Source organism: Limanda limanda, chromosome 9, assembly GCF_963576545.1.
Source record: "Limanda limanda chromosome 9, fLimLim1.1, whole genome shotgun sequence".
Taxonomy (NCBI): Eukaryota; Metazoa; Chordata; class Actinopteri; order Pleuronectiformes; family Pleuronectidae; genus Limanda; species Limanda limanda.
In genome coordinates this window covers 14,238,506-14,264,003 of record NC_083644.1, presented here as the reverse complement: position 1 = coordinate 14,264,003, position 25,498 = coordinate 14,238,506, and the positions used below count along the sequence as shown (strand labels likewise).

At 40.5% G+C, this 25,498-nt stretch overlaps 1 protein-coding gene across 1 annotated transcript in view; it reads left to right on the top strand.

Annotated features, from left to right (window-relative positions):
* pex5la (peroxisomal biogenesis factor 5-like a) overlaps positions 1-25,498 on the top strand; it is a 37,269-nt gene that overhangs the window by 8,802 nt on the left and 2,969 nt on the right. Inside the window, exons 2-12 of the mRNA XM_061078440.1 lie at positions 414-525; positions 5,012-5,219; positions 6,042-6,167; positions 6,604-6,697; positions 6,961-6,990; positions 9,546-9,641; positions 16,230-16,346; positions 16,960-17,103; positions 18,589-18,659; positions 20,196-20,414; positions 22,901-23,066. Coding sequence (XP_060934423.1) covers positions 414-525; positions 5,012-5,219; positions 6,042-6,167; positions 6,604-6,697; positions 6,961-6,990; positions 9,546-9,641; positions 16,230-16,346; positions 16,960-17,103; positions 18,589-18,659; positions 20,196-20,414; positions 22,901-23,066 — 1,383 coding nt within the window. The remainder of the gene's footprint in view (positions 1-413; positions 526-5,011; positions 5,220-6,041; positions 6,168-6,603; positions 6,698-6,960; positions 6,991-9,545; positions 9,642-16,229; positions 16,347-16,959; positions 17,104-18,588; positions 18,660-20,195; positions 20,415-22,900; positions 23,067-25,498) is intronic.

Genomic DNA, 25,498 nt, shown 5'->3' with positions numbered 1-25,498 from the left:
ACCAATTGCTAAACATGAGCTGCATCAAAACAGAACTGCCACAATCTGGGCAACATCAGCTACGTCTACTATAGAAATACATGTCAGTTCACATCAGTAGCACAAGTAAATAGTAATGAGTTAGCAGAGAGGGGTTTAGTAATTGATTACAATTATGTGTCTTTGTGTTGCTCACATTTTAAACATTTGAACACACATTTGAATAACTTCAGTGTATCTATGACAAAGTGTGTTACCTTCTTCAAAAGACTCTGATCTGAGTCTGTATAGTGACCCTGACACTGAAGCACGACCAGAGAGATGAACTTCACTTCATGTTAACATAGCAGACGTTTGCAGAGGTTTGGATGAGGGGGTTTGACAGAAACATGCCAAGTGAGAGCCTTAATCGTCTCGTCTGTTTGCCCTTACAGCTGGTGAGTGAGCAACAAGAGAGCCGCCCGCTTCTGAGCCCTTCCATTGACGATTTCCTCTGCGAGACCAAGTGTGATGGGGTTTCCCGCCCAGTGACTTCAAACACAGCTGGTACCGTACACTGATTAGTCCCATTTATAACAGACCACCAAGCATTTGAAGTTTTGTTTTAATTGGAGTCCTGTTTAAGTTACTGCACAGCAGCATATAGAGGACAAACTCTGATGTCAAACTGTGGCTGTTAACACATGATGTACTGTAATCCAAGTGCACAATGTGGTTGAACAAGGAACATTTTCAAAAAATATTGAATGATGTCTGGCTTTCCTCAAAGCTATAGAGCTAACAGTTTAAAAAAGAATGACTTAAATGTTCACTTTAATGAATCAGAAATTGTGCAGAGACATTGGACCTATAATGTAAGTGGCCCTTCATGTAAATTGTTTTTTTAAATCCTAGATTCACCACTGCTGTGTACTGTGCTACTAGGAGTCAAAGATTTTATGTCAGTCTTGAGTCACTTTGTGAGATGTGGTTGAACACACAGGCAGGGTTTTTCTTCCATTACACCATTTATTTTATTATAGCACCTGAGTATATTTTGTCAAACTGCCTTAGCTGAATGAAAAGGAAAAAAATGAGGGTTTTCTACCACATTTGATTGTCGTTTATAGTCACTGTCGTTTCTCTGTCCTCTCCTCCTGCCTGGGGCTCAGCTGCTAAAATACTCCACACACAAAGAGACAGACAGTCGAGTAGGGAGGCCACGACGGACAAAGTGACCCAGGCGAATTTAAGATAATGTCTCACTCACGTAAATGACAACTCTGTCAAAAGGAAAGGAAGAGGCTAAACGATTTTTCCTTTCCTATTTTCTTTTCTGCAGTTGGTGTTGTTTATACAACCACAGTACACTAACAGTACACTTTTACACACAAGCTGAAACTAAAGCTGTCCTAATGTAACCAGTTTATCTTAGTTTAGTTAAAGCCATGAGAAAATCTGACATTTCTCCAGGTTGCAGTCTCCTCTCCATCTGATGTTTCCATCTGCCTCTATTCTGTCTCCTCTGTGAAATGACAAACATGTCACATGCTTCATGTGCATCGTGATTTAATGAGTCTGTTTCTTTTGCAGCTTGTCGCATTTGGTTTTAATTAATAGAAAAACCTCACCACCTCAGCCAAGTGTAAAAGCTGATAATAGCTTATTGTTTCTCCTACTCACAATTCAAAGCACTGGCCAAAAACTGCCGATGGCATTTTACTGAAAGAATATTAATACTTTAATATATTTTTTTTAAAAAGAAAATACCTTAAAGGGAGAGTTTACCCAAAAAGAAAATTCACTCTCACTTATCTACTCACCACTACGCCACTCATCAACGACTGTTTATGATTTTTGAACTGGATTGAGCAGAGCTGTGTTTGGCTTGCAGAGGAAAACCAAAATGTAATATACAGATTGAACTACTCTGGATTCTTTTTTACGTAATTTTATGTGAAGTTAAGTCCAACAACTTCTTTAGTGTTCTTCTTTTTACTGTTCCAAATGGTGGTGTTTTTAATAAAACCCAGAAACTTTTACTTGTGCACCCACAACACCTTTCCCTCAACACCAAAAAAAGTAGGCGTTGTACCAAACCTTGGTTTAAAAACCGAGGTCCAAATTGATCTGTGGATTTGTATAATCATTACAGCCCGAGTATATATGCATTATAATGGCTTTATTCCACTGATACATGAAAATAAACTGGGTCAAAGTAAGTGTTGAGGAATTGACTGATCTGACTCTAACAGATGCCAAGTGCCATCTTGGTTTCCACATGGGTGGGACCTTGATCACTGAGCTGTATCATCATTTGAATTAGGATTTGCCGAAGAAGCCTGCACAGCTGACATGTGTCATCTCCGAACTGGCCACTGACTGTGCTAATTCAGTCAGGTAAAGTCTGGAAACTGTTGGGGGGGAAACTCTCAACCTTCCGTCTGTCCAGAGCCTCCTGCTGCTCCTGCTGTCGATGACGCAGGCCCAATATGAACTGGTCATCTCAAACTGGACAAAGTGGTTGAATCCTGTCTATAATGTAGTCAACATACAGTATCTCAAAAATGTACAATAGCGTTCAAAGGTGTTTGTAGACAGGGTTTTTTTCCGCAGTCTGAAACCATTCATATGAAGTGGATTTGAGCTTTAAGAGTCTGTCAATCTCTTTTCCCACTGTGATGGTCTGGCATCGCTTCCAGCACTGAATTACACAAACAGGAATTAGCAGGCAAAAGGAAAATCGATAATGAATGATAATCATCAGCTCAAATATACTAATCCACATGAGACCTACATCATGCTCTCTCTCTCTCTCTTTCGGGCAGGCTGTCTTACTCCCCTCTTATTTTGAGGTCGATGTTTTTGCCTATATTATATATATTAAACTGGTGTCATGGGGATGTGGGGTTTAGAATCACATTTGTCAAATATTTGTTCAACCTATTCAGTGTGTTGTTCCTGTTGACTGAGAGAAACCATCCCTCTTACTCTGGTCAGGTTATCCATCACTAGCCATTTTACTGATGCAGTCTGAAACTCATTTATTCAATCAGAAGCTCTCACCATCACCATCCCCCCACCTGGCTGGATGAAAGCCCTTCTCCTCGGTGCACATCTTTTTTTTTTCTTTTGTCAGCACTTTGCTCCGACACGCTGGTTCAATAGTCACAGGGATACGGTGGAGACGCCACGGTTCTCACGTTTCACAGCTGATTCATGTGATTCTGGCGTTCAATTAAAGAATGGGCTTTTTGAAATGTATTGCTTACCCGATGTGGAATGGTGAAGCTAAATTTTGTCTGAGTAAGGAGTTCATTCCCTCTCTCTTATACCCCATTATATCTGTCAGTCATGTTGTGAGGTTGAACAGTGTCTTCGCTCAGCATCAGTCCAGGGGTCACAACACAGCAGCTCATCACCCATTAGACAAATAGACAGCAAACACTTCCAGTTGGTGGAAAAGTGTTTTCCCAGTCCCGACGTTTCATGTCGACTCGAGGGTGCAGAAACATTTTTGACGTCATTCCCTTGATTTCTGATTGTATTTGTCATCTGAGGAGCACAAGTCACGGGAGACGAGCTTACTCTCTAATTATGCAGAGGTTTCAGTCAACAAATGCTCTCAGTTGGTTGTCATGAAACCACAGCAGCCCAATTATGCACTCGAGGTGCGCAGTGCTCAAGACGTACAGTCAAAGTCCTTCAAAGTGAGTGAGAAAAGTGTGTGGGTTAACAAAGAAAACACAGATTTAAGTTTTACTGATCTTGGGGCCTTTTATCTAAACTACACATGACGTAATGACGACTACTGCACAGTTTGTGGCACGTTTTCCTCTAAGACATGTTAATATATATCAAGCGGCAATAAATGAGATCAATGTAAGCTTTCAAATTCTTGCATGTTACCACACAAAGTAGCTCTATTTATTGCACATGTCACATTCATAGTAACATGTTAGGGCTATTGGGCTTCACCAGACTGTTCAATACTTTCTGTAACTGCGAGAATTCAGCATGACTCACAGGGTGATAGCAATGTTCAAGAAAATAAACAAGACAACTTATTCCCTGCCTATCATAATCATGCTAATTACAGGTATTAGAAAAAAGCCAGACACTATATCATACTGCTGCTGTGAGTTGAAAAATCACGAATTGTAAGCAGGTGACAGAAAAATAAAGTTAGGTCAGGTAGTTTCCTCTGGCTGGCTCAGACTCACCCTGGGTCGGGGTCCGCAGCTTCCTGTACCATCGCAGACAACTTCAATAAAGAGACAGGAAGACTTGATGCAGTGAAGTGATTTCCCCTGATAGAGAAGCGTTAAACACTACTCAATATTCGTGCAGCACTGTATATAAATATTTTTACCAGAAAGAAGCAGCATGAAAACAACATGACATTTCTAAAGACGCAGCCAGCAGCAAAACATGATGATGACTGGACTCAAGAAATCAGCCGTGGGAGGAAAGATAGATGCCAAATATTTCTGGAAAAAAAATAAGAGAGCTTAGAGTGTTTTTAAATCAAATTAAAGAACTTCTCTCCTTTCATGAAGTCTGACTATAATAGACTCTGTAGCCATGGCACTGACAGCACATACAAAAGCCGTGCCTCTTGACAGAAGGCTGTGTCCTTCTTTGCCGGTGAACCAACCTGAGATTGAATTACTTAATTGACCAAACTGGAGCTCCTCGAGGGGGCTTTCTTTTCCTTATCAGACTGTGCAGTGGCCTGAAGTATATTTAGAATCTCTGAAAAGAGCAGCATCCAGTTTTTTCAGATGTCTGCCCAGGGGGTAACAGGGTGACAGCTTAAGTACCCTTGACAGCTCAACTCACAGTGTCAGAAAAAGTGTAGATCAAAATCAAAACTTCATGAAGTACTGTAAGAGAAATCTGTCACTATATCTTATTATAAAAGGAGTGGTTCCAAAGTGACGTAAATTAAAATGTACCCGACTAAGGTTAGCAGCACTGCTGCACAATATGTAAGACGTAAAACAATACTATATTTATAAAAGGAGGGGAGCTGACATGTTATCCCCCACAGTTCTGTCTTCAACACTGGACCTGCTGGATCTCAGTGAACCTGGTGAGAGGAGGAGCAGTAAGGACAAGAAGATTACGCTGACGTCCCGTCGTGACAGCCAGAAGAACAACCACCACAGGAAGAAAACGGATGAGACGGAGCTGATCCAGGTGGAAGTGGAACAGACTGGACAAAGCATGAGGACTCAAGAGAGAGCGTCACTCGACTCGGGTAGGAGGAACGCAAAGTTTTAATAATTGTCTATAAAAACACGCAAAAAAAAAATCATTGAGCTAACAGCATGCATGTAAAAGAAGTTGGGGACACAACAGAACATTTTGATTCACGGAAACAGACATAACCAGAGGTGTCAGACTCTTGAGTTTACACAAAGCTAGCTTCCTTTGTAAGATCCTGTGTGATTTGGCTTTTATGGCGTTTTCAACTAAAACAAAGCACAGTGATTAATATCATTTCCAGACAATATCTATAACCTCTATAAAATCTTAACCCTTAAAATGTCTTTATCTCACAATCGACCACCTCCATCTTTCACCCTCTTAGTAACAGACCCGGCAAATGCTCAAGACAGGCCAGAGAGGGATTAAGACAATTATCTGTATTGAAGGGGATCATCGAGAAAGGCATAAAGAGGAAACAGCCAATTACTTTAATATTTGCCAGTTGAGAAGGTTGAAGTCTTCATTGATAGCTAATTATGCAGAGTGAGTCAAACTACAGTGTGGTGAATAATTCATGACAGTGAGACTGATTATAAGCTCGGAGCAAAACCTTTTGTCTCGGCAGAAATGTGAACAGATATTTTTTTTTTGTTCTTTTGGACACCCACAGCAATGTTATATTTCCATTTAAGATTTGTTTATTAGGAAAACATACGTACTTTTAAATTGCAACTTAATAAGTGTTATTGCTTCATGACATTTTCTAATTAATCAATTATTCTCACGGTTACTGATATTTAATAGGTGAAATGTAGATTTAGTCTGTTTTCTGATTATTTAATGTGTATTATTGTGTTATTCATGTCAATGGTTAACATAGGTTCACCGTTGGATAAATGGGAAGAGCTGAACCCAAACCCTGAGAGAAATGGCAACAGAAAATGGAAGATGGAAAGACGACGTTCATCCAAAAATTCATCCAATGAGTTTCTGTGGTAGGTTTTATCCCTCTAGGCATCTCACGTTCCATAAGAACAACCCTAACTTTAATTTGTGTATGTACAATGTCAAAATATTCACAGACAAGGTCCAGAAACATTGGGGTCTTCGTTAACTCTGTCGTAGTCTCATAGTAAATGTTAACGAAAACTTTACAATTGAATCATCCAATATCAAAATTTGATTTTACTAATCAAGATGTTTGCAGTTCATGGATAATCCTGGATTTTACATCAGAAATGGCCTCAAAAGGTTGTAAAACACTAAAGGAAAAGGGCTGGTGTAAAACACATCAGCCAAGATGGCAATGATTTTAAAGAGGAGATATGATAACGCTTGTTCGGTAAATGTGGACGAATCTGTAGCTTTCTAATCCAAGTTGAATGCAATGCATCTGTTTTACTTATCCCACTTTTCCCATCTTCTCCTTAGGTCCATAGACTGTAAAACCCAATTAGACTCATCGCATAAGAACTCCTTGGAAACAAATACCAAAGTCGACCCAGAGTGTGTCCTAGCATCTCAAGTAAGTGCTCAGTGGGACAAGAGCAGGCAGGAATCCTTATTGCATGCAGTGTCTTAACTTGAAGTGAGAAAGCCTCACACATCCCAAATACACTGCTCTGACTGACGGTTAATCTGTCATAATAATTTCATGAATTTAACTTTAGCACCTGCATGTTTGTGCACAGCAATTTAACTTAACAACGTTTGTATCTAATGAGACAAACTGTTGTGTGAGTATTAACCCATCCTTTTGTCCTAACCCCTACAATTCTTCAATTTCAGCTCAACAGGCAGTATATTAGTGGAAGACATGTAAGCCTCCCTATGCATCCTTTCATACAATATTGAAAGACTTTCACATTTGCACCGGGAAAACAGCATCACACCATCTCAAAATTTGTCTTAAAATTACAAAAAGAGGTGATTATTGAAGCAACTGTTGGCCTTGAAATTGTATTTTTGTGGTGCTAAAAAGGTCCAAATGTCAAGCGCTTTCCTCCCGAGTTGATGTTTCTATGTAGGTCTGCATACGGGGTCTTGTTTCCAGACACCATTATTAGATTAATAGCTGATGAATTATTCAGCGGGCTTACTCAGAGCCCATTAGTGTTGATCCCACCAAGCCAGCTAGGCATACAGCACCTTTTTACCACCGATAAATAATAGATTTGGGATTAAAGATAGCTGTCCAGGATGGAGGGAAGTTATTGGCAAACAAACACTTAATTTGTTTTGCTCAGGAGTTACACAGTAGCTCGCTGACAGAGATCCTGTAAAAAGTGTTTTTTAGTTTCCAACTTGGCAGATACCACAAACACACACACACACACACACACACACAAACACACACATGCATGCAAACAAAGCCGCCGTGTGTTGCATGACACACACAAGAGCCAACACAAATAAAAGGCTCAAAACTTTAAGCTTTAAGGAAAAATCCACCCTCATATCTTTGGGCATTGATGACTTTATTACCTGAATGAATTCTGAAGAGTTGATTATTTGAGTTGTGAAGTTCATTCTTAACCTTGTGATTTTTATTTGACATTTCAAAATAATCTCATCTTAAACTCCACTTGCTACTGTAGGTTTTTCCTGAGCTTTCTACTGCATCTCACAGACGAAGACTGAATGGATCTGGTTGAAATGTAACTGTATATCACTTGTTTAGTGTATTCAGCTGACCATTAATTTAACTGAACAGCTTGCATAAAATAGGGTTAAATTTGCCATACACATTAAAAGTGTTAAAAGTGAAAAGATACTGTCTGTAATATGAACAAGTATTAGCAATATGGCCAAAAAGTTTTTTTTACCTGAGTGAAAGTTTTGGTTTTCAACTCATGCAGAGACACTTGAGAAATGAGAAAAACCTTAAAACACTTTGATGAACAAATCTGATGTAGATCAATTATTTGTTATACCTCATCACCATGCTTACACAATGCACAACCAATATACATTTAAGTTTAATTATATTGCTTTTGATTAAAATTATATTGACATAATTATATATATTGTTATTATTACCCAGCCCTGCAACCAACCACACAGGACTCTTAGGACTAACTGGCTCTACACTTCAAGACAAGAACAATTATGTTTCTTCTGTCTTATAGCTTGATGAAACAACATTGTTTTCTGACCTTAACCAAATTCCCCCCATTATCTTTGTAAAAATGAAAAGTTGTGGTTTTGGAATGAAGCCCACTTTGTTACTGAAACATCATTAAATGATATGAACTGTTGATGTATTCATTAAGGATGTTTAAAGATACTAGAGTTCTAGTATTAAACAATAACTGTTCGGTAATAAAATAAAATTGACAAAGATGGGAAAGCAAGAATAGTGGGTGGATTTTTCCTTTAACAACCATGCTACAGCATACGGCAGTTGTATTTTGATGCAGCACAGCATGGTACACAGACTCTTGATTTCAACACTGCATGAATTTTGCTCTCGTAAATAAAAATGTGGTTATCTCCAATAAATTAATGAGGCAATTTCATGAGAGTCAGTTAATACTGGGATTATGTAACCTCAATTAGTCTTGTATAATGGCAGATTGCAGAGATGGCAATAATGACAGACTGGTCTGGATGCCAAGCAGCCTTAGGAAGCCCACACACGTGGAGCCATCGATTCTATGTAATGGATTTACTGGCCCTGGAATATATACATGTCACTGCTACTTACAGTAAATCGAGTGCCACATGTGAGCATGGAAGGGCATCTCAAAATCATTTACCCCCTTCCAGTATGAAATGTGTAGGTGTAATGTGGAATCATGGAAGCTACACTGCACTCTAATAATGCAAAACCTTGCGCGTGAAATTGATTGATTTTCATTTTCTGTGGCAGAGCAACTGTATCCGAGGCATAAACAGTTTCACATACAGTTGGTGGTGGCCTGGGGCAGGTTGTAGGGGGTGAGATGCTGACGGTGCTGAGTCCGCTGGTCTTCCTAAGAATGTCAGAGGCTTTGTCGAGGCAGGGATATTTACTGCCCACCCTCCTTGCCCGTTCTCGCCTTCCGGCTGATGTGTTGTGCTACGTGGATGTGTGTTTGTGATGTGCTCTGTGAGTATGGGCATAATGAATTTTGTCTGTGCATTAATGTATATAATTAAAGGTGTCTTCATATGTATGTGTGCGTATGTATGTATGTATGTGTGTGTGTGTGTGTGTGTTTGTGTGTGTGTTTGTGTGTGTTTGCGTGTGTGCGTGTGTGTGTGTGTGTGTGTGTGTGTGCGTGTGTGTGTGTGTGTGTGTGTGTGTGTGTGTGTGTGTGTGTGTGTGTGTGTGTGTGTGTGTATGTGTGTGTGTGTGTGCGCGTGTGTGTGCGCGTGTGTGTGTGTGACAGGCTCGTTTGACAAAGGAGCAGCGGTTGGGCAGCTCCCTCTTGTCCAGACATCAGTCCCTGGAGGAGGAGTTTGAGCGGGCCAAGGCTGCTGTTGAGGTAAGCAGAGTGTTGCTGAGCTCATCTCACATCTGTCACCTGTCAGTAAAGAGTCCACTTTACAGCTGACTTTTAATAAGATTTAGCAAGAAAGAAACAATTGTTTTTCAATACTAAACAGCAGAGCTTATATTACAGGTCCGGATCTAGAACAGGGCTCTAGGAGCCCTACTTTGAACCTGGGACCACATAAAATTGTAATTGGTGTGGACTATATCAAGTTTTATATCAAGCCCGATCTCAGCACGAGACCTGACCTCATTCCTGTGCCTTTCCAACAGTAAACTAAATAGCAACAATTTGAAATAAGAAAAAAAAGCTGAACTAGAATGTGAGAAACAGCTAAATACATAATAAATAAAGCATAATTTGATGTAATAAATCATGGTTTTCCTTTCCAGAGGATCTAGAAGGTTGTTTGAGCAAACACTGAAAACTTTGAGGGTCAACAAGTAAAGCATTTGCCTCCAATTTGATATATATAATATTAGGGGGAAAAAAACTAATATTATTTTAATAGAGAGGTGTGCTAAAATGACAATTCGCTGAAGTATAAGCCGAGGAAATCATCCATCTTTCTCCATGTAGCCTCATAATCACCCTTGAAATGTAAATATCTACCTGAAGCCCTGTGGAGCTGATTTCCATTTGACTTATTCAGCCCTTTTTAACCCTTTGTCAAACGATCACCATGGTGAATCCTGTATTTGCTCCTGCGGTGTGAGCTGACAGTGTAAATCTCTATTCATACACTCGAGTTCACAGGGTGTTTGACCCAGAAAATTATTCAAAACTCTCAGCTGGCTAACAATAGGAAGGTAAATAGGTCAGTCATTTTTCGGCCAGACGTATCAAGTAACACAGGGGATGGGGAAGTTACAGTAATTAGATGTGGCTTAATACATCATAGGAGTGTGCACTGCATGAGTCGAGTCGGAAAATACGCCTGAAGTTCCTGTGGCGTCAGCCTCATGGCAGGGTTTGCCCCAATGACAACATGGAAGATATGTTAAATGAAAACCTCCAACACCTCTGAGGATCTACTATCCTCACCTTGTAATCATACTTAACCTTACTGCATGAATCACTTATAAGATGGATGAGATGAAACAACAATTAAATATAACAAATATTTGTATATTTCGTCTTTTGCAACATTTTCATGAGGTTTCTCTCAGCTTAGACAGAAAAGGAAGTTTAGTTTTTCTTACTTGCAACAAAATGCAATTCTACAATTGAGTTGACATGTCACTTCCTAAGAAATGTGAACCCTGCACTATAAAGTTACTTCAGCTTTACTGAGGTCTACAGTAGTCTAATGCATGCTGAGCTATGTGTAGTGGTCAATAAATAATGGGAGCAGAAACAGGAGGAGGGGGAAAAGGTGAGAGGAGCAGCAGTGGAGGAGAGGACCGACCCACTCGGGGATCCCTTCCCAAACTTAGCGATGACGTCACATCTTGTATAAGCCGTAAGCTGTTTCCTCTCAAAGAACAGCACAGTTTGAGAACACACATCAGCCAGAGGGCAAGCGAGGAGTTTCGGAGATGCTATTGGACAAGCGTCTGAGCACGGAGCATCGATCGGTAACAGTATCTAGCTGCTTCGATCCAGCAGCCTGAGTGCTGGCCTCTGGTCTAGAGGAGCCCTGATGCAAGCGGTCAGCCATTCTGGCTTCCACCGTCGAAATGAAAGCCCACAATCAGATAGTTTCCACTGAAGTAGCTGTGCATGTGCATGCTTTTTCATACTTATGAAGATATGGTGGTAAAAATAGCTCAGAGGGCAGAGAGAACATTAAATCAACACTTCGCCGTTCTGCCAATTGATTCAATTAGATGAAGAGGCCAAATACGAAAAAAAAACTAGTGTGCAGACAAGATATTAGGAAATATCTTCCACTTTACAAAGCTGGCACTGATGAGAAACTGAAGTTTTTATGCGATAATCAAAATATAAAAATCCTTGTCAAAAGAGAATAAAATGGCAGTGGCCCAAGTGAATAAGCTCAGTTCTGAATTCGTTAACAAAGAGTCTGATGGAGAGATATTTCCTGAATAGGGAAGTGTCCATGAGCATGAGCATGAACAAACCAATCAATCTCTATCAATCATTTTCTCTGAGCTGATGACAGTGTACTACCTTTATTAAACATTTACCCACTGGAACAGCTGCAGGGTATATTTTGATTTCAGGGAACAGCTTATTGGCTGTGGGGCCTGAGACGACACTCCCACGGTGGCGATAAAGATGAAGGTTCCTGAGCCGCCTCTTGTTTGATTAAATCAGCAGCAGGACAGGTTTACTTTCATCTTGCAGAATATTGCTCAGAGGCCGGTCTTGGTTTAGTGAGACTTTGCAGAGCAGTTGCCTAGAAGTCAGAGATGCAGACTGGCGAGCAAAAGGTCAGTGGTTTTAATCCACAGACCTGCTGGGAGATGCAGAAGGGGGAAAGCAAATCAGTGATGTGTTTACCTCCCACAAAAACTTTCATCAGTGTGTGCTGTCAAGCAGACAACTCAATAGCAAACTTTTCCAGTTGAGCTGCAAAGTTTCAGGTCAGGATGCACAAGGCCTCCACCAAGGGAATCATATCTCATACTAAATGTAGGTTATATACAACCAAGTGGCAACAGAAATAAAATGTTCGACATTATGCATCTTTTTGCTCCATTTTTGGTCTCTAAAGACTCCTGAGGAAAGTATCAGACTATTTAGTATCTAAATGCTCTGCTTCATTCACCAGCTACAGACTAAGTGTGTGTCTGTCTGGTGCTGCTAAGCAGGAAGTGTACAATGGATTTTTAAAGCTTATTTTGCTTTATCAAGGCTATATATCAATAAGACTGGGGGGAAACATTTTATCATTGAGCTGAAACTCACCATAAAACTCGCAACACCTTTCACTCTGTATTCACACATTAACTGTCACTTGAAACATTGTTGACAGACTATAGCTGCTTTACATATTCAAAAGGTCAATGGTGACTTGAAGCACGAGACATGTCGCGGTTACTTTTCCAATATTTGATCACAAACACATCTTTCCACGGAAAGTAAAAAAGATGCCGAGCATGGTCTCTGGTGTCAAAGTCTTGACCTTTATATAAGACAGACTGGGAGAAATATTTACAATGAATATCACCAAGCTGTTAAATTTCCATTCCAAAAAGAATTTGGTTATAAAAGTTCAATTCAAGTCTAAAATGTAAAAGAAGGGTTTGCTGCAGGTGAACGCTGATAAGAATACATGAAAGCTCCATTAGTTTAACACAGTCAATAACCAGACAAAAACACATGTCAGGACATTATGCACCTGTTACTGATGCACAGCTCTGTGGTTATCAACCGCACAGGACTACAAGAAACATCCCGGCCACTGCAGCTCTGTGTGCTGTTATCGCAGACATCCATATAGGAGGTAATTCCATTGTGTGCCAATATCCATTGGTAGCACTTTGTCTACTAAAATGTATTTCATTCTTCTCTGAGTGACATTATCAGGACTCCAGGTCCCTATTTTTATCTCGCTGACCAAGGACTTGGCCTACGCAGCAGAGCGGGGGGGAGGGGCTCGTTAACATTAAAAGGCCAGGCAAGCCAGGCTACAGAGATGGGGAGAGCTTTTTTTTTAGGCTGCTCTCTGTCACTGGTAAATAATGAGACTTTTTGTAACGTAAGCTCCCTGAGCAAAGTGGATAAGTAAAGGCTTTTCCCGTGCTTGGTTTCCTCCCATGGCTGCGTCTCAAGGTAAAACAGCGAACAAAGACAGACACAGTTAACGTCAGCGTTCACTTCAGAAGCACTCACACAAGTAATTTAGGATGCAGTAGTTATGCAAAATATAACTGTGATACTTCAATTTATTATCTATTTTTCTTACAAAAGAAATATTAAGAATAATATTGGATTCAGCTTAACAGACGCTCCAGGAGTTTGAAATTACGTAATCTCAAACATCCCTTACAATTTACCAGTTCACCTAATTTTACTTACAGGGAATTTACAGTCACTGATTAAGCGCATCACAACTAAATAGTCGCTTGACTTGCCTGAAATAGCCTGTTTTATGTTTGCAAAGCACTTCAGAGCCCAGAGACCTACATTTCCCTTGATACTTTTATTCATGTGCAAAATGGTCTACAGATTTTCTTAACAGGATATCCTTGACTGGCAGATTTGTATAAACGTATCACATCGACATCACTGTGATCTGTATTTTCCCTATATATAGATGAAATTAAATACAGGATTAAGCTTTTGCTGTTGCAGGTTGAATATTGTTTGCTTGGGAACAACTTCATTCACTAATCTGCCACAACATTGAGACCAGTTACATGTATTAATGTTAAGACAAATCGGGGAATATATGGGTGAAGCGTCAACAAAAACATCTTCTGAGTCCTGCTGAATATAATTTATTCTTTCTATATGTCTGTTTTTGATCTATGGTATTAGCTTTAAGGACAACAAATAGTGCAGCTCAATGATCTTTAGTTTGTGTTTCACTGATCGAGCTTGATTCATCAAGTTCTTCAAACTACCTCCATGCAGACTACAGCTTTTTCTACTGTATATAATAATAACCTCAGTTCAGCCGACTAAAAAACCCTATTGGATTCTAGCTGCCTCTGATGGAGTTTTCATGATTATCCATGTTGTAAATAATGCATTCGTGAAGTAACTTATAAATCCCCACCGCCCCTCCAAAATGCCAACATGTAATTTCAGGCAGTGGTGACAAGGTTGGCGACAGGAAGCGTCCTGGATTTAATCCATTTCACCTAACACTTCATCAGAGGTTTTGAAATTAGAGTCACAGGGACGAGTTTGCTCCAGTGATACACAGGATATAAATTACCTCTCTGTATCTCTGTCTTGTTTCACATAATTGAACTGCCAATGCATGTTGAAGAATGCCCTTCACGGCGTTGTAAAGAAATATGACTGAATTTCTTGTAAATTAAAAACCCGCCTGTACAATTCTTCCATTTCAAATGACGACAAATAAGTTGTCACCTGTCGTGCAACTTAGGGGCGAGCGAGTTACACACTAGAGGGGATTTCACAACGCAAACAATTGCCTATCATTGGGACACAAATAACGAGATGATGGATTAGGTCACAGTACGAACACTGGCGCACACAGTAAGAGATACTGGAAGCAAATTTAATATTATGTAAATGAGCATAACGATTGGAGCATGACACCCAATCACATGAGTGTGAGATTGAAGAGAGCAAGCAGCCACTAACAGTGCTGGGCTCTGTAGAGTGGTGGAAAGCAACTTAGTACATTTACTCATGGACTGTACTTACTGTTAAGTATAAGTTAATGTAATTGGACTTGGAAATATTGCCCTACACTACATTTACTCAGCTGTTTTAGTAGTGAAGGGTAAACAGCTTCTATATTTATTAACACACACACACACAGGAGCAATTCATTTATGTTGTAAAACTATATGTAGTAAAACTTAAGCATCTTGACCATTACGTTCTGGATTCAACAACATAAAGAGGTTTAAAATTAGCTCATAAATATGCATATTATGTAAATAAAAACAAAATTAACTTCTATTAGGACCCCAACAGAGAACTGGCACTAAGATTGTAACACTGAATCCAAATTCTTACGACATCTAAGACTTATCCAGCCTCTCCACCACCCTCTACTTCCTCATAGAAACAGCAGTGGAGACTCTCCATCAGGCAATTTGTCTGAGAGTCAGCAGCCTGCAATTACCTGCCATCGCTCCCCATCAGGGGCCACACTGTGGCCTCCATGTCAATCACAAGCCTCTACGATGTGGAGATGAAACGTCCTTTGACCCAAAACACACTAGATCATTCTGACCCTCCTCATCTCTACAGCATCACACACACACACACACACACACACACACACACACACACACACACACACACACACACACACACACACACAAACACACACACACACACACACACACACACACAGTACACTGCGCTGTCACACATTGATGAGTTCTTGGTCTCCTTCATCGCAATAGACAGGAAAGACTCACAATGGATTTCATTTCAGGAGTGTGCCAGAGATATTATAATAAACATGGCAGATCATGTTTTTAGCATCATGTATGAGATGAGAGAAGCGAATCACTAAACTGTTGCCACTGTTCTTATGTCAAATGGGGTGACTCATGGGAAAAAGCATATATTAAAAGACAGATTCCTCCTCTTTATGAATCAATATCGGATCATTAAAATAAAAAGATTTAATCAGAAAATCGAAAAAAGAAAAATTAAACCAGCCCTATTCTCTATTTTGTACAGATTTTCCACAGTAGGGTCACATTTGTTAGTATTTGAAGTGCAGATTGTTCTTCTAGATGTGATGATTCATCAGATGTGCAGAGTTCATACATTATAGCCACCCACCGAACCGACAGACGTGACATTTCCAGCTGTAGGATAATGGGAAAATACAAGAGCTTTATTCCACAGTGCACTAATTACTCATTCCCTTTGTTCACCCTCTCCTTCTTCTTCCACTCTCCGACCTATCCATCCTTCTTCCTCCACTGTGTCTCTCTCTGACGTCTGCAGTCAGACACCGAGTTCTGGGACAAGATGCAAGCAGAGTGGGAAGAGCTCGCTCGGCGAAACTGGCTGACAGAGAACGAGCAGGCGCAGATTCCCTCCTCGGTCTCGCCACATGAGAAGGTTTCTATCATAAAGATATCATGTGCATTAATGTTGTCTTGATGACACTGTTGTAGAGATAGTATTCTCAGTCTATGTAGTGTAAAATAATGCATTCCTGTCTTGACTGTAAAATAACTCTACAAAGTCTTAGATTATTGACTCACAGCCGAGGTAAACTGGTAGATTTTCTTTAAATCCTCACCCAATAATATCATGTCGGAGTGTTTGTGAGTTTTACAGAGAACATATGGCTGAGGCTAAGCGGTAAACTTTGCCCATCACAGATGCCCTTCTTATATAAGTGAATTCATACAAGTGCAGACTTCTCGGCTGTCTTATTGATCCCTGTGCAGAACAAGTTCTTAAAGAGAAAGCCGTCATCATGTTCAGAAGCAGGCAACGACACACCAGGGTAATCACGGTTTGAAAATGCAAAGTTTAACATTTAAAAAGGCAAACCCCGGGGGAGCTTAGCCCAGGTTAGATGTGGAGCAGAAAAGATCGATTCTTGCTGCTGCGGCTTTGCTGAAGTATACAACCGCACAGGACAGTTGCCCTGGTTTGCATTTAAGCAAGTAACTGACATTGCCTCTGTCCCCTGTTTTTTTGTCGTTTTTTTCTTTGCTGACAGGGTTACTACTTCCACACAGATAATCCTTATAAGGACTTTCCCAACGCATTTGAAGAGGGACTCAAGAAGTCTCGAGAGGGAGACTTGCCGAATGCTGTGCTTTTGCTGGAAGCAGCTGTCTTGCAAGACCCTCAGGATTCAGAGGTGATTTGATTTTGTTCACACATGCACACTCACTAAGATTGTAATTTTTTTATTATTTAACCAGTCATATTAGGGAAGGAGCGTAACACACATTTATGGCACAGTTTATGGCCCCAATAAAACTGCAGTCCTGCATCGGTCAACCACATTGGAGCAGTGTGGTTTTCACTACACACTCAAAGCTGCATCTTGGCCCACTCACTCAGCCTCATGTTGAGATAGCCGGAGAGGAATGATGCCTCACTGACCACCGGCTGTGTGGAGCAGATTTAGTCGGCAGGACCCACAGGGCCAGACACTGATTGCCTGAGGAGGCCAAAGATTTGTTCTCGCGTTAAACAGAGTTGTTTACTGTGGACAAACTACTCATCTTGTTCATACTCTTGATGAGAAATTCCATTTACCCAGTGAGCTGAATATTGGCTCATTCCACAGGTTTTACTCCTTTTGTATACTCCCCTTTTCAAACGAAATGACCTCTTTGCAGGCTGAAAGAGCAAAGCCTTCACACAAAGTACTTTGAGATTCCCCTGGAATATACAGAAATGTGCCAGTTATTCCAAGGAGAGGATTATCCCGTAGTGTATGGAACTAATGGGATTCTGAAATTCCTCCTAGGGCGCTTAGTGGCTTATTGCCCCACTGTGAAGACCTCTGAATTATTCCAGAATAATTTCGCCCCTCATTGCAAAGAGTTTAACAAAAGGAGCTTCTTCAGAGATTAGCTTCAGAACATGTTAAATGTGCCCTTACAGACAAAAATACGGAGGAGTAATCTCGTAATCCAACATTTTGGTCTCTGGGTTCGTTTTTCTGTCCCTCTTGCTGATCAAGGGTACTTTGAATTTGTTTTCCCCAGATGTGGGCTAACTGTTTTAATAATCAGTTAATATTTAAGTGCTAAACATGTACTTTTTCCATAGTCCTCATTGAAAGGATTTGTTGCTTTTTGTCTCATTTAAAATATAATATATTTCGGTTCTGTACCACAATTTCCCCTCAGTGATGTTGTAACTAACTTGTTTTGTCCAACCAACCTTCCAATACATGTTTTCTCACAGTATTAATTAACAAATTTAGACAGATTAATTTACTAATCATTCAGCTCTACAACAAAATCAGGAAGTAATTTCTGAAAACTTAATTGAAAAATACATTTCTATTGTTGAGATGATTTCATGGAGCATTATCAGAGTACCCAAGGACAGTCCTCCAAGCAAAACAATTTTTAATCATAATTGCATGCGCTTGGGTTTGACCTCATGGAAATCTCTGTGAAGTTATGTTAAAATGTTCTTTAGCTCCCCTGTGGCAGTTTGTCTGAAAGACTGGTTATCAGTCGCTCTGTGCTGGATCAGGCTCTTTGTGCCTGGCAATGGATGCTGAGCTACTGTATCTGAGTTTCAGCCTCTTGAGAATACCGGCTTTGGAGTCCAGGTTTCCACCCCTGCTGTTTACTGTTGCCTGTATTTTGTTTCCTTGCAGGCTTGGCAAGTGTTGGGGACCACCCAGGCTGAAAATGAGAACGAGCAGTCAGCGATTGTCTCCCTCCAAAGGTAGGGAGAAACAACTGCACCATTTCCCAATTAGGTGGTTTACATAAATCAGCCTTTACAGCTCGAGTACACCATATGTTGCACATCTGGGACTTAATTGAAGTTTGTTAGATGATGAATCCCAGCTTGTGAAACGTGCCTCACACTTTCTGTAAGCTTTTGTCTGTGAAGCAAGAACATTTTTGAAGTAAAGAATCATGGTATTTATAGTCTCAAACTTTCAAAAAAGAAATGGCAAGGAAATATCTGCAATTTTTACTCTTAAAATAGAGAAACCTTGCATGGTTGGTGATTGCACAGAGCCAGGGTATGAGGAGAATCCTGAATGGGAGGTGACCCACTTTCATTCATAACACAGCAGAGGCCAGACACGGCACTTATCTAAGAGTGTGAACACCTACAAGTCAACTGAAAACACTAGAGACAGCCAAAAAAGAGAAAGTGCTGTTCTGTGAAACTAAATAATTTAAAAACAACATTTAATAGCTGTTCTGAATAAATGGGATTGCAATGGGTGCAAATGACATATTTTCATTCCTTGAGATATCGCTTGTTGAATCCAACACATTTATGAATATGCTAAAAAACCTCGGGTAGTTTGCATGGTTTGTGTTTTAATTGCTGGTTATGTAAGAGCTCCATCTGTGAGGGGAGAGTTTGAAGTGAGATTAGATGTTTACCTGGCATTAGTCCCGCCTTCAAATAGAATGCAATATGTTACAATACTGCTGTATTCTGTGAAATGTTTGCTGCAGGATATTTGGATATCTCCAAAATAATTGAAAGAGAAAGCAAAGCAGTTATTTATAGTTAGTTTTATTTGATTTGGTTTATGTGGCAACCATCGATGAAATACTTTAATGTTAGTTCTGTCCATGAAAAATGAGGTAGTTTCAATCTGGACTTGAGGAAAGTTTGGATGATTAGAATTTTTTGGAACCTTGTTTGTTTACAAAGTCAACGGCTTGCAGAAGGAAGACATCCCAGTTTACAGTGGATCTGTGTAGCCTAAACCAGAGTTCATGTAATCTCCACCGGGGGACTGAAATAATTTGGTTTGTCTGAGTTTACAAGGATTTTAAGGAAGTTGGCACGTCGGCTGAAGTAAATCTGGCTTGAAATTTATCTTGATGAAAGCTAAATCCTGTGTTGGCCTCCCTCTTCTCTTAAATAATCCAAGACGTTCAGCCAACACAGCGCTGCTCTTCTTCCCTTTTCAATTACAAAGGCCCCTGCAGATCTTAGTGGCAGTTGTCCACATGATATAAGTGGTGATGTAACCATTCAGCGAAGGCTAACCAAACGCAAATCTTCAAACTGTGCCTGTGAGGGCAACATGCCGACCTGGTCCTCTGCAGCAGGGACAGTGCAGGAGAGGAGCGGCTCATCCATCATGAACCAGAAATCATTAGCCTCTGCCTGATGTTCCTCTGCTTCGGCCTGTCCCAATTAACGTCTGTCAACTCTAGATTTCCCTTTGAAGTGTGCACCTCTCACCACCTCTCCTCTCCTGGCCCTGGTTCCCTCTCCATCCAGGTGTTTGGAGCTCCACCCGAACAACCTACCCGCACTCATGGCTCTGGCAGTGAGCCTGACCAACACTGGAATGCGTAATGACGCCTGCGAGGCCCTGCTCCGCTGGTTACGGCACAATCCTAAGTACAAGCACCTGCTGAAAGGAAAGTCCCATCTGATGGGATCCCCAAACTCCCAACGCAGGATGTCACAAGCTCCCAACATTGGCAGGTATGAAAGGTAGAAGAATAATTAGACGGAACATCCAAACAATTACAAAGTTTTCTGTACAATATGGCACAGAAAGTCCGCCAATATTCTCATATAAGGAGAACCCTTTCCAGGGTTTGTGCCCAATGTCAGCTGGGACTGGCTCTCACCCCTCAAAGGATAAATGGTATAGATAATGAATGGATAGATTTCATAAACTAATTGATTAATAAAACAATATATACAGCTCTACATGGGCAATTTTGCAAATCAATGAACACAATTGCTTAATTTATGGTAATAACAATTTGATATTAAGACATATCACAGGATTTATCTACACTCTTGTTTTACCAAATATCTTCCTCCAGAGGAGAACATAAAAATAACCCCAAACGCTCAAACAAGCATGCTGAGCCAGTAGGAGGCGGGAAAGTTTACACAAACAATTCATCAAATACCAGATAAGAACATTGTGATCATGCTCATCTATCATCAGCTTATTCTCCTGTCAACTGGTAGAAAGGCCGCGATTGTTGCTTCTAGCACATGCTCGTGGGCATACACGAAAGGCGTTTGTAAAAAATCTTAGTTTTAGTCAGTTAAAATGACATTTGCATGTGGAGGAGTACGAAATATTAGCATTAGTATGGACACATACAAATTTTAACTGAATTGCAGCGTTTACTAACGAGCTCAGCCTCATAGATTATGTGACAAACATACGATACATCATGTGCTGCATGTTGCGCACTCAATAACAAGATCTCTTCCAGCAATTTCAGACTCTCATTTGTTTTAATTAAAAACTGTCGCGGGGTCCAAAACCTTATTTCAAGGTCTCTCGACCACAGTTGGTATTGGTGTAATTTCACTGCCGAGAAAACATACCCGGTGCTACGTGTATCCATCTTGACGAACAACTCTTACTGCTCTGAGCGGCATTTTAAGCCAGAAAAAATTAGGTTGTTAGGTATATTAGATTGAAAAGGCCTTATTCTGCTCCCGAGGTAAAGCAGCACGTTATCAAATCATTAATCGTCTGGTCAATGTGGAGGGATTGAGGTACATCCCAATTACGGTACTATCGTCTCCAATTTAATCCATGCAATATCCTCCTTTAACTTTTTGCCTCTCTCTTTCTTTCCTTCACCATCCCTCTCCGTGCTGTGATCGGCCTTATGGAAACTAAGACATGACATAAAGGGCAATCCTTATCTTTACCCAAAAGCTAAGAAGCAACTGCCCAGTGAGGTAGAACTAACAGTCTATCTTTCATTTCTTTAATCTTTCACTTCTGTGCAGTGGTTCTAAAACTGTGAGCCCAGCTCTCATATTAGAGATTGCAGTGTCAGGCCTGGCAGGAAAGAGAAAAGGTTATCGGAACTTCAGCTTGATAAATGTGAACAATGAAGGATCAATAAGAAATGGAGTGTAATCTGATGCAGGACGTTTGAGATTCAGGTTAATGACACTCATTCAGAAGGCGGAACAACATATGAAACATAAGGTGGACTTACTTTTGATTGGATTCAAACACACAAAGAGCTTGCAAAATTGCCGTTGTTGAAGAGTAAAGCGGTAACGTGGTACATCGATGACAAACAGCCGTACCGTCACTTGTTTTCGATCACAGGACTATTCTATAAAATCCAAGTGCTCACTTATCCTTCACATTCACCTGACGACTACACAAGAAAGTACCGATTTGCCACGGCGAGCTAAACACAGAGTACCTACCAGAAGAGCCGAGATAACGTTAGTGTCCATAAAAGTTAGCCAGCAGCACTCGTTAGCTAACTTTAGCATCTGTGCACTGCCTGCGATTGGAAACATAAAACTGGCGGTGTCTCAGTTCTAAAGTTTTAAAGCTGTTTTATTGTAGGACTCTGAGCATGAGAATTTTCCTATTAGCCTTAAATGCACGGCCCGCAAATTGAGTACTTTGCAGCAAATTTATGGGCAACTCAAGACAATTCAAATTTTTGTTTGGTTTTAATTCAAGACTTTTTAAGGAGCCGCAGGAACCCTGGTAACATTATTGGCTTACTTTAATGATAGGCAATGCAACAGGTCAAGCTTATAGAGAGCGCCCCCTGCTGGATTATGAAGCAAACTACTTCAAGACTAAATATTTTGAATTCTAATTTGTCATTACAGTTCAAATGTGATTTTTTCCCTCCACAGTGGAATCAATGTTTGAATTTCCAATAACAATTGAAAGTCCTAGTATGTCCAAGGCCTACAGTTATCCAAGACACTCAACTATTATTTCTGTCAACACAGATGACTCACTTCTTATATATAAGTGCCACAATAAAACTCCCCCCTCTCTTCCTCCCTCACTTTATCTTTTCTGGACACAGTCGTCAATCTTCCTTCTTCTCTCTCATTTTCATACACTCTATACACATCATAGCACAGCAATCTTAAGAGTGCTCACTCAGCACAGCAGCCTGAAGTTACTAATCTTGATCTGTGTGTTTGTGTGTGTGCCCATGTGTGTGTGTCCACAGCTCTCTGCTACCAGAGGTCAAGGAGCTCTGCCTGGAAGCAGTTCAGCACAACTCGGACAGTGTCGACCCAGATTTGCAGACGGGCCTCGGGGTCCTTTACAACATCAGCGGAGAGTTCAACAAAGCTGTGGAGGCCTTTAATACTGCCCTGTCAGTACGGCCCGAGGTAGGAACACAGACACACACACACACACACACACACACACACACACACACACACACAAAAACACCCACTGAGATGCTCTCATTGGTCAACTTGTGTCTCAGAAATAAACTAATCACGATCTCTTTCGTTGGTGATTTTAGAAACAAACAATAAACTGACATACTGAAAGATAGGGCTGCAGCAAACAAAAACAAAACAAAACAAAAAATGCCATGATCCACCGGGTATCCATTTCTGCTCCAATATTGAATGTTTTCTTTCCACAAAATTTCATGAATGTCGGTTCAGCAGATTTTGCGAAATCCTGCTAACAGTCTGAAAACTGATTTTTAATGGGTCATTTCACCCTAAGACAATTTGTTCCAATTATTGGTATCTGACCATGCAAATACTTTAATCTGTTCTAGGTTCTCCCAGTTTCTACTGGGTTTGAAAAGCAGTCTGGACTTGACTTGGATCTGACTGTAAGCTGTGGTTGGCGGTCAGCACTAGTTTCCTCCAGAGACAACATGTCTGACTCCAGCTGGCAGTACCCTGTGCCAATGATGTAAACTAAGCCTTTCATGAAACAGTATTTACAGCTCATCAGAGGCTCATTCTGATATTCTTAGAGGATTCATTTTACAAAATTGTGTGTTTTCACCTTTTAGGAAGCCGGGTGACACTGGTGGCGGTTAAAAAACAGTAAACAGTAAACAAAAATGGTAAAAATGGAAGAAAAATCCAAAATGCATAAAGAAATGAATGTTAGATCCAAATAATGATCTAATGTTCATTAAATACAGCGTTGATGACCCCTAGATCCTTTCAAAGGTCTGCCCGCTAGCTGACATTAACTTACCAACATAGTATGGCTGCTGGACTTTATTTATATTGAGAAACACATGCATGCCTATAGGAGCTGCCAAAACAAGCACACACACAGACATACAAACAAACGGCGTGCAGTGCACACATACTGTAAAAACCATGATCTGTCACACAGTTTTCAATGCAAACACATCCATGAGACATAAAGTCCTCAAGCATGTACATGTCCTGTGAGACACGGAGCTGCAAACACAGAGGAAGAGCTCATGCAAACCGAGGCAGTGAGGCCCAACAGACTGTCACACCAATATGTGAAGCAAGGAGCTGCCAAACTGGCCTCATGAACTCTCAAGTGACACACACTCACAAATACACACTTGCCAAGGATCCAGCACAATGTAGCGTGCACATAGATTTATGCAGAAAACAAAAAAATGGACTTCGACAAATATTTGATACACTAGAGCGCACACATACACAACAAACCTGCAGACAAATACGAGCACAAACCTCTCTCCACCCACTTCATGCAAATGAGTCTCTGTCCTCCCAACACTGTCCCAGGCAGGGACACAAGTATTACTCACTGTTAAATCCAACCTCCCCATTTGACTTGGTAATATCTGCTCCCCTGCTGAAAAAATAGCTCCCAACACAAAGGGAGATAATTATATCCCTCCTCTAAGCTTAGACGGAGATGAAGGACCCCCGTACTGTAGCCGACCATGACCTCTGTATGTGCTTGTCTACCTGCAGGTGGGAAACAACGACAAGGACACCCAGTGTGATGTAATGCACCTCATTCAACGTACCCTTGTTAGGTTGCTTTATAACAGGGAGCCGTGCAATGCTTCAAAACACTTTATAGTTGTTTGTGCCGAGGAAAAAACAAAAAACGCAAAGTGAATTATAGCCTGCTGCTCTAAAGCTGCTTTGTCATGCTGTCACTGAAGATACAAGGCTGAGTGTTGTGTTGCAGCCCAGATTATTCAGCTCTATTTCACTTGCACTTTTCTGTTCAAGACACTGTTGGGTAGTTCTCAGGGCCTTTAAAACAAGGCAAGCATTTAGAACCTAAAAATAACTGAATAGATGCTGCTGATGAGCTGTAACTCAGGCTGAACTATAACTATATCAGTGTAAAGATCTTATATGTAACAATTAGTCGTTTAAAGGTCTGAAAATAATTGGACTGTTATATATTTTGTTTGTTTGTGTACTGACATAACCCAAAATGTTTGCATGTTTGCAAAAAATGTTAGAAGAAGCAAAAAAATCTCAGATTTTATTAAAGGTAACAGGATGTTTCATTTTGATCGTCTTATAAAACGAGCTGTGACGAAGGAAAAACACACTGCTAGCCCGTTAGCCAGTTGGCTGTTGTTTCCTTCCACTGTTTGACTCATAAGATTATTCATTGCAGTTTGGTGGAAAACTTTGATTCATCACCTCTGATATGATTTACATCAGCAATGTTGAAGTTAATAACTCCCATGATCCCACACAGCTTCACAACGTCATCAAACTAATCTTTTGTTTTGTTTTGATTCAGAGACCCATAGCGGCCGAGCTTAAGTATTGTATTTTTCAATGCATCTTTAAGGTCGACAGCATCTGACCAC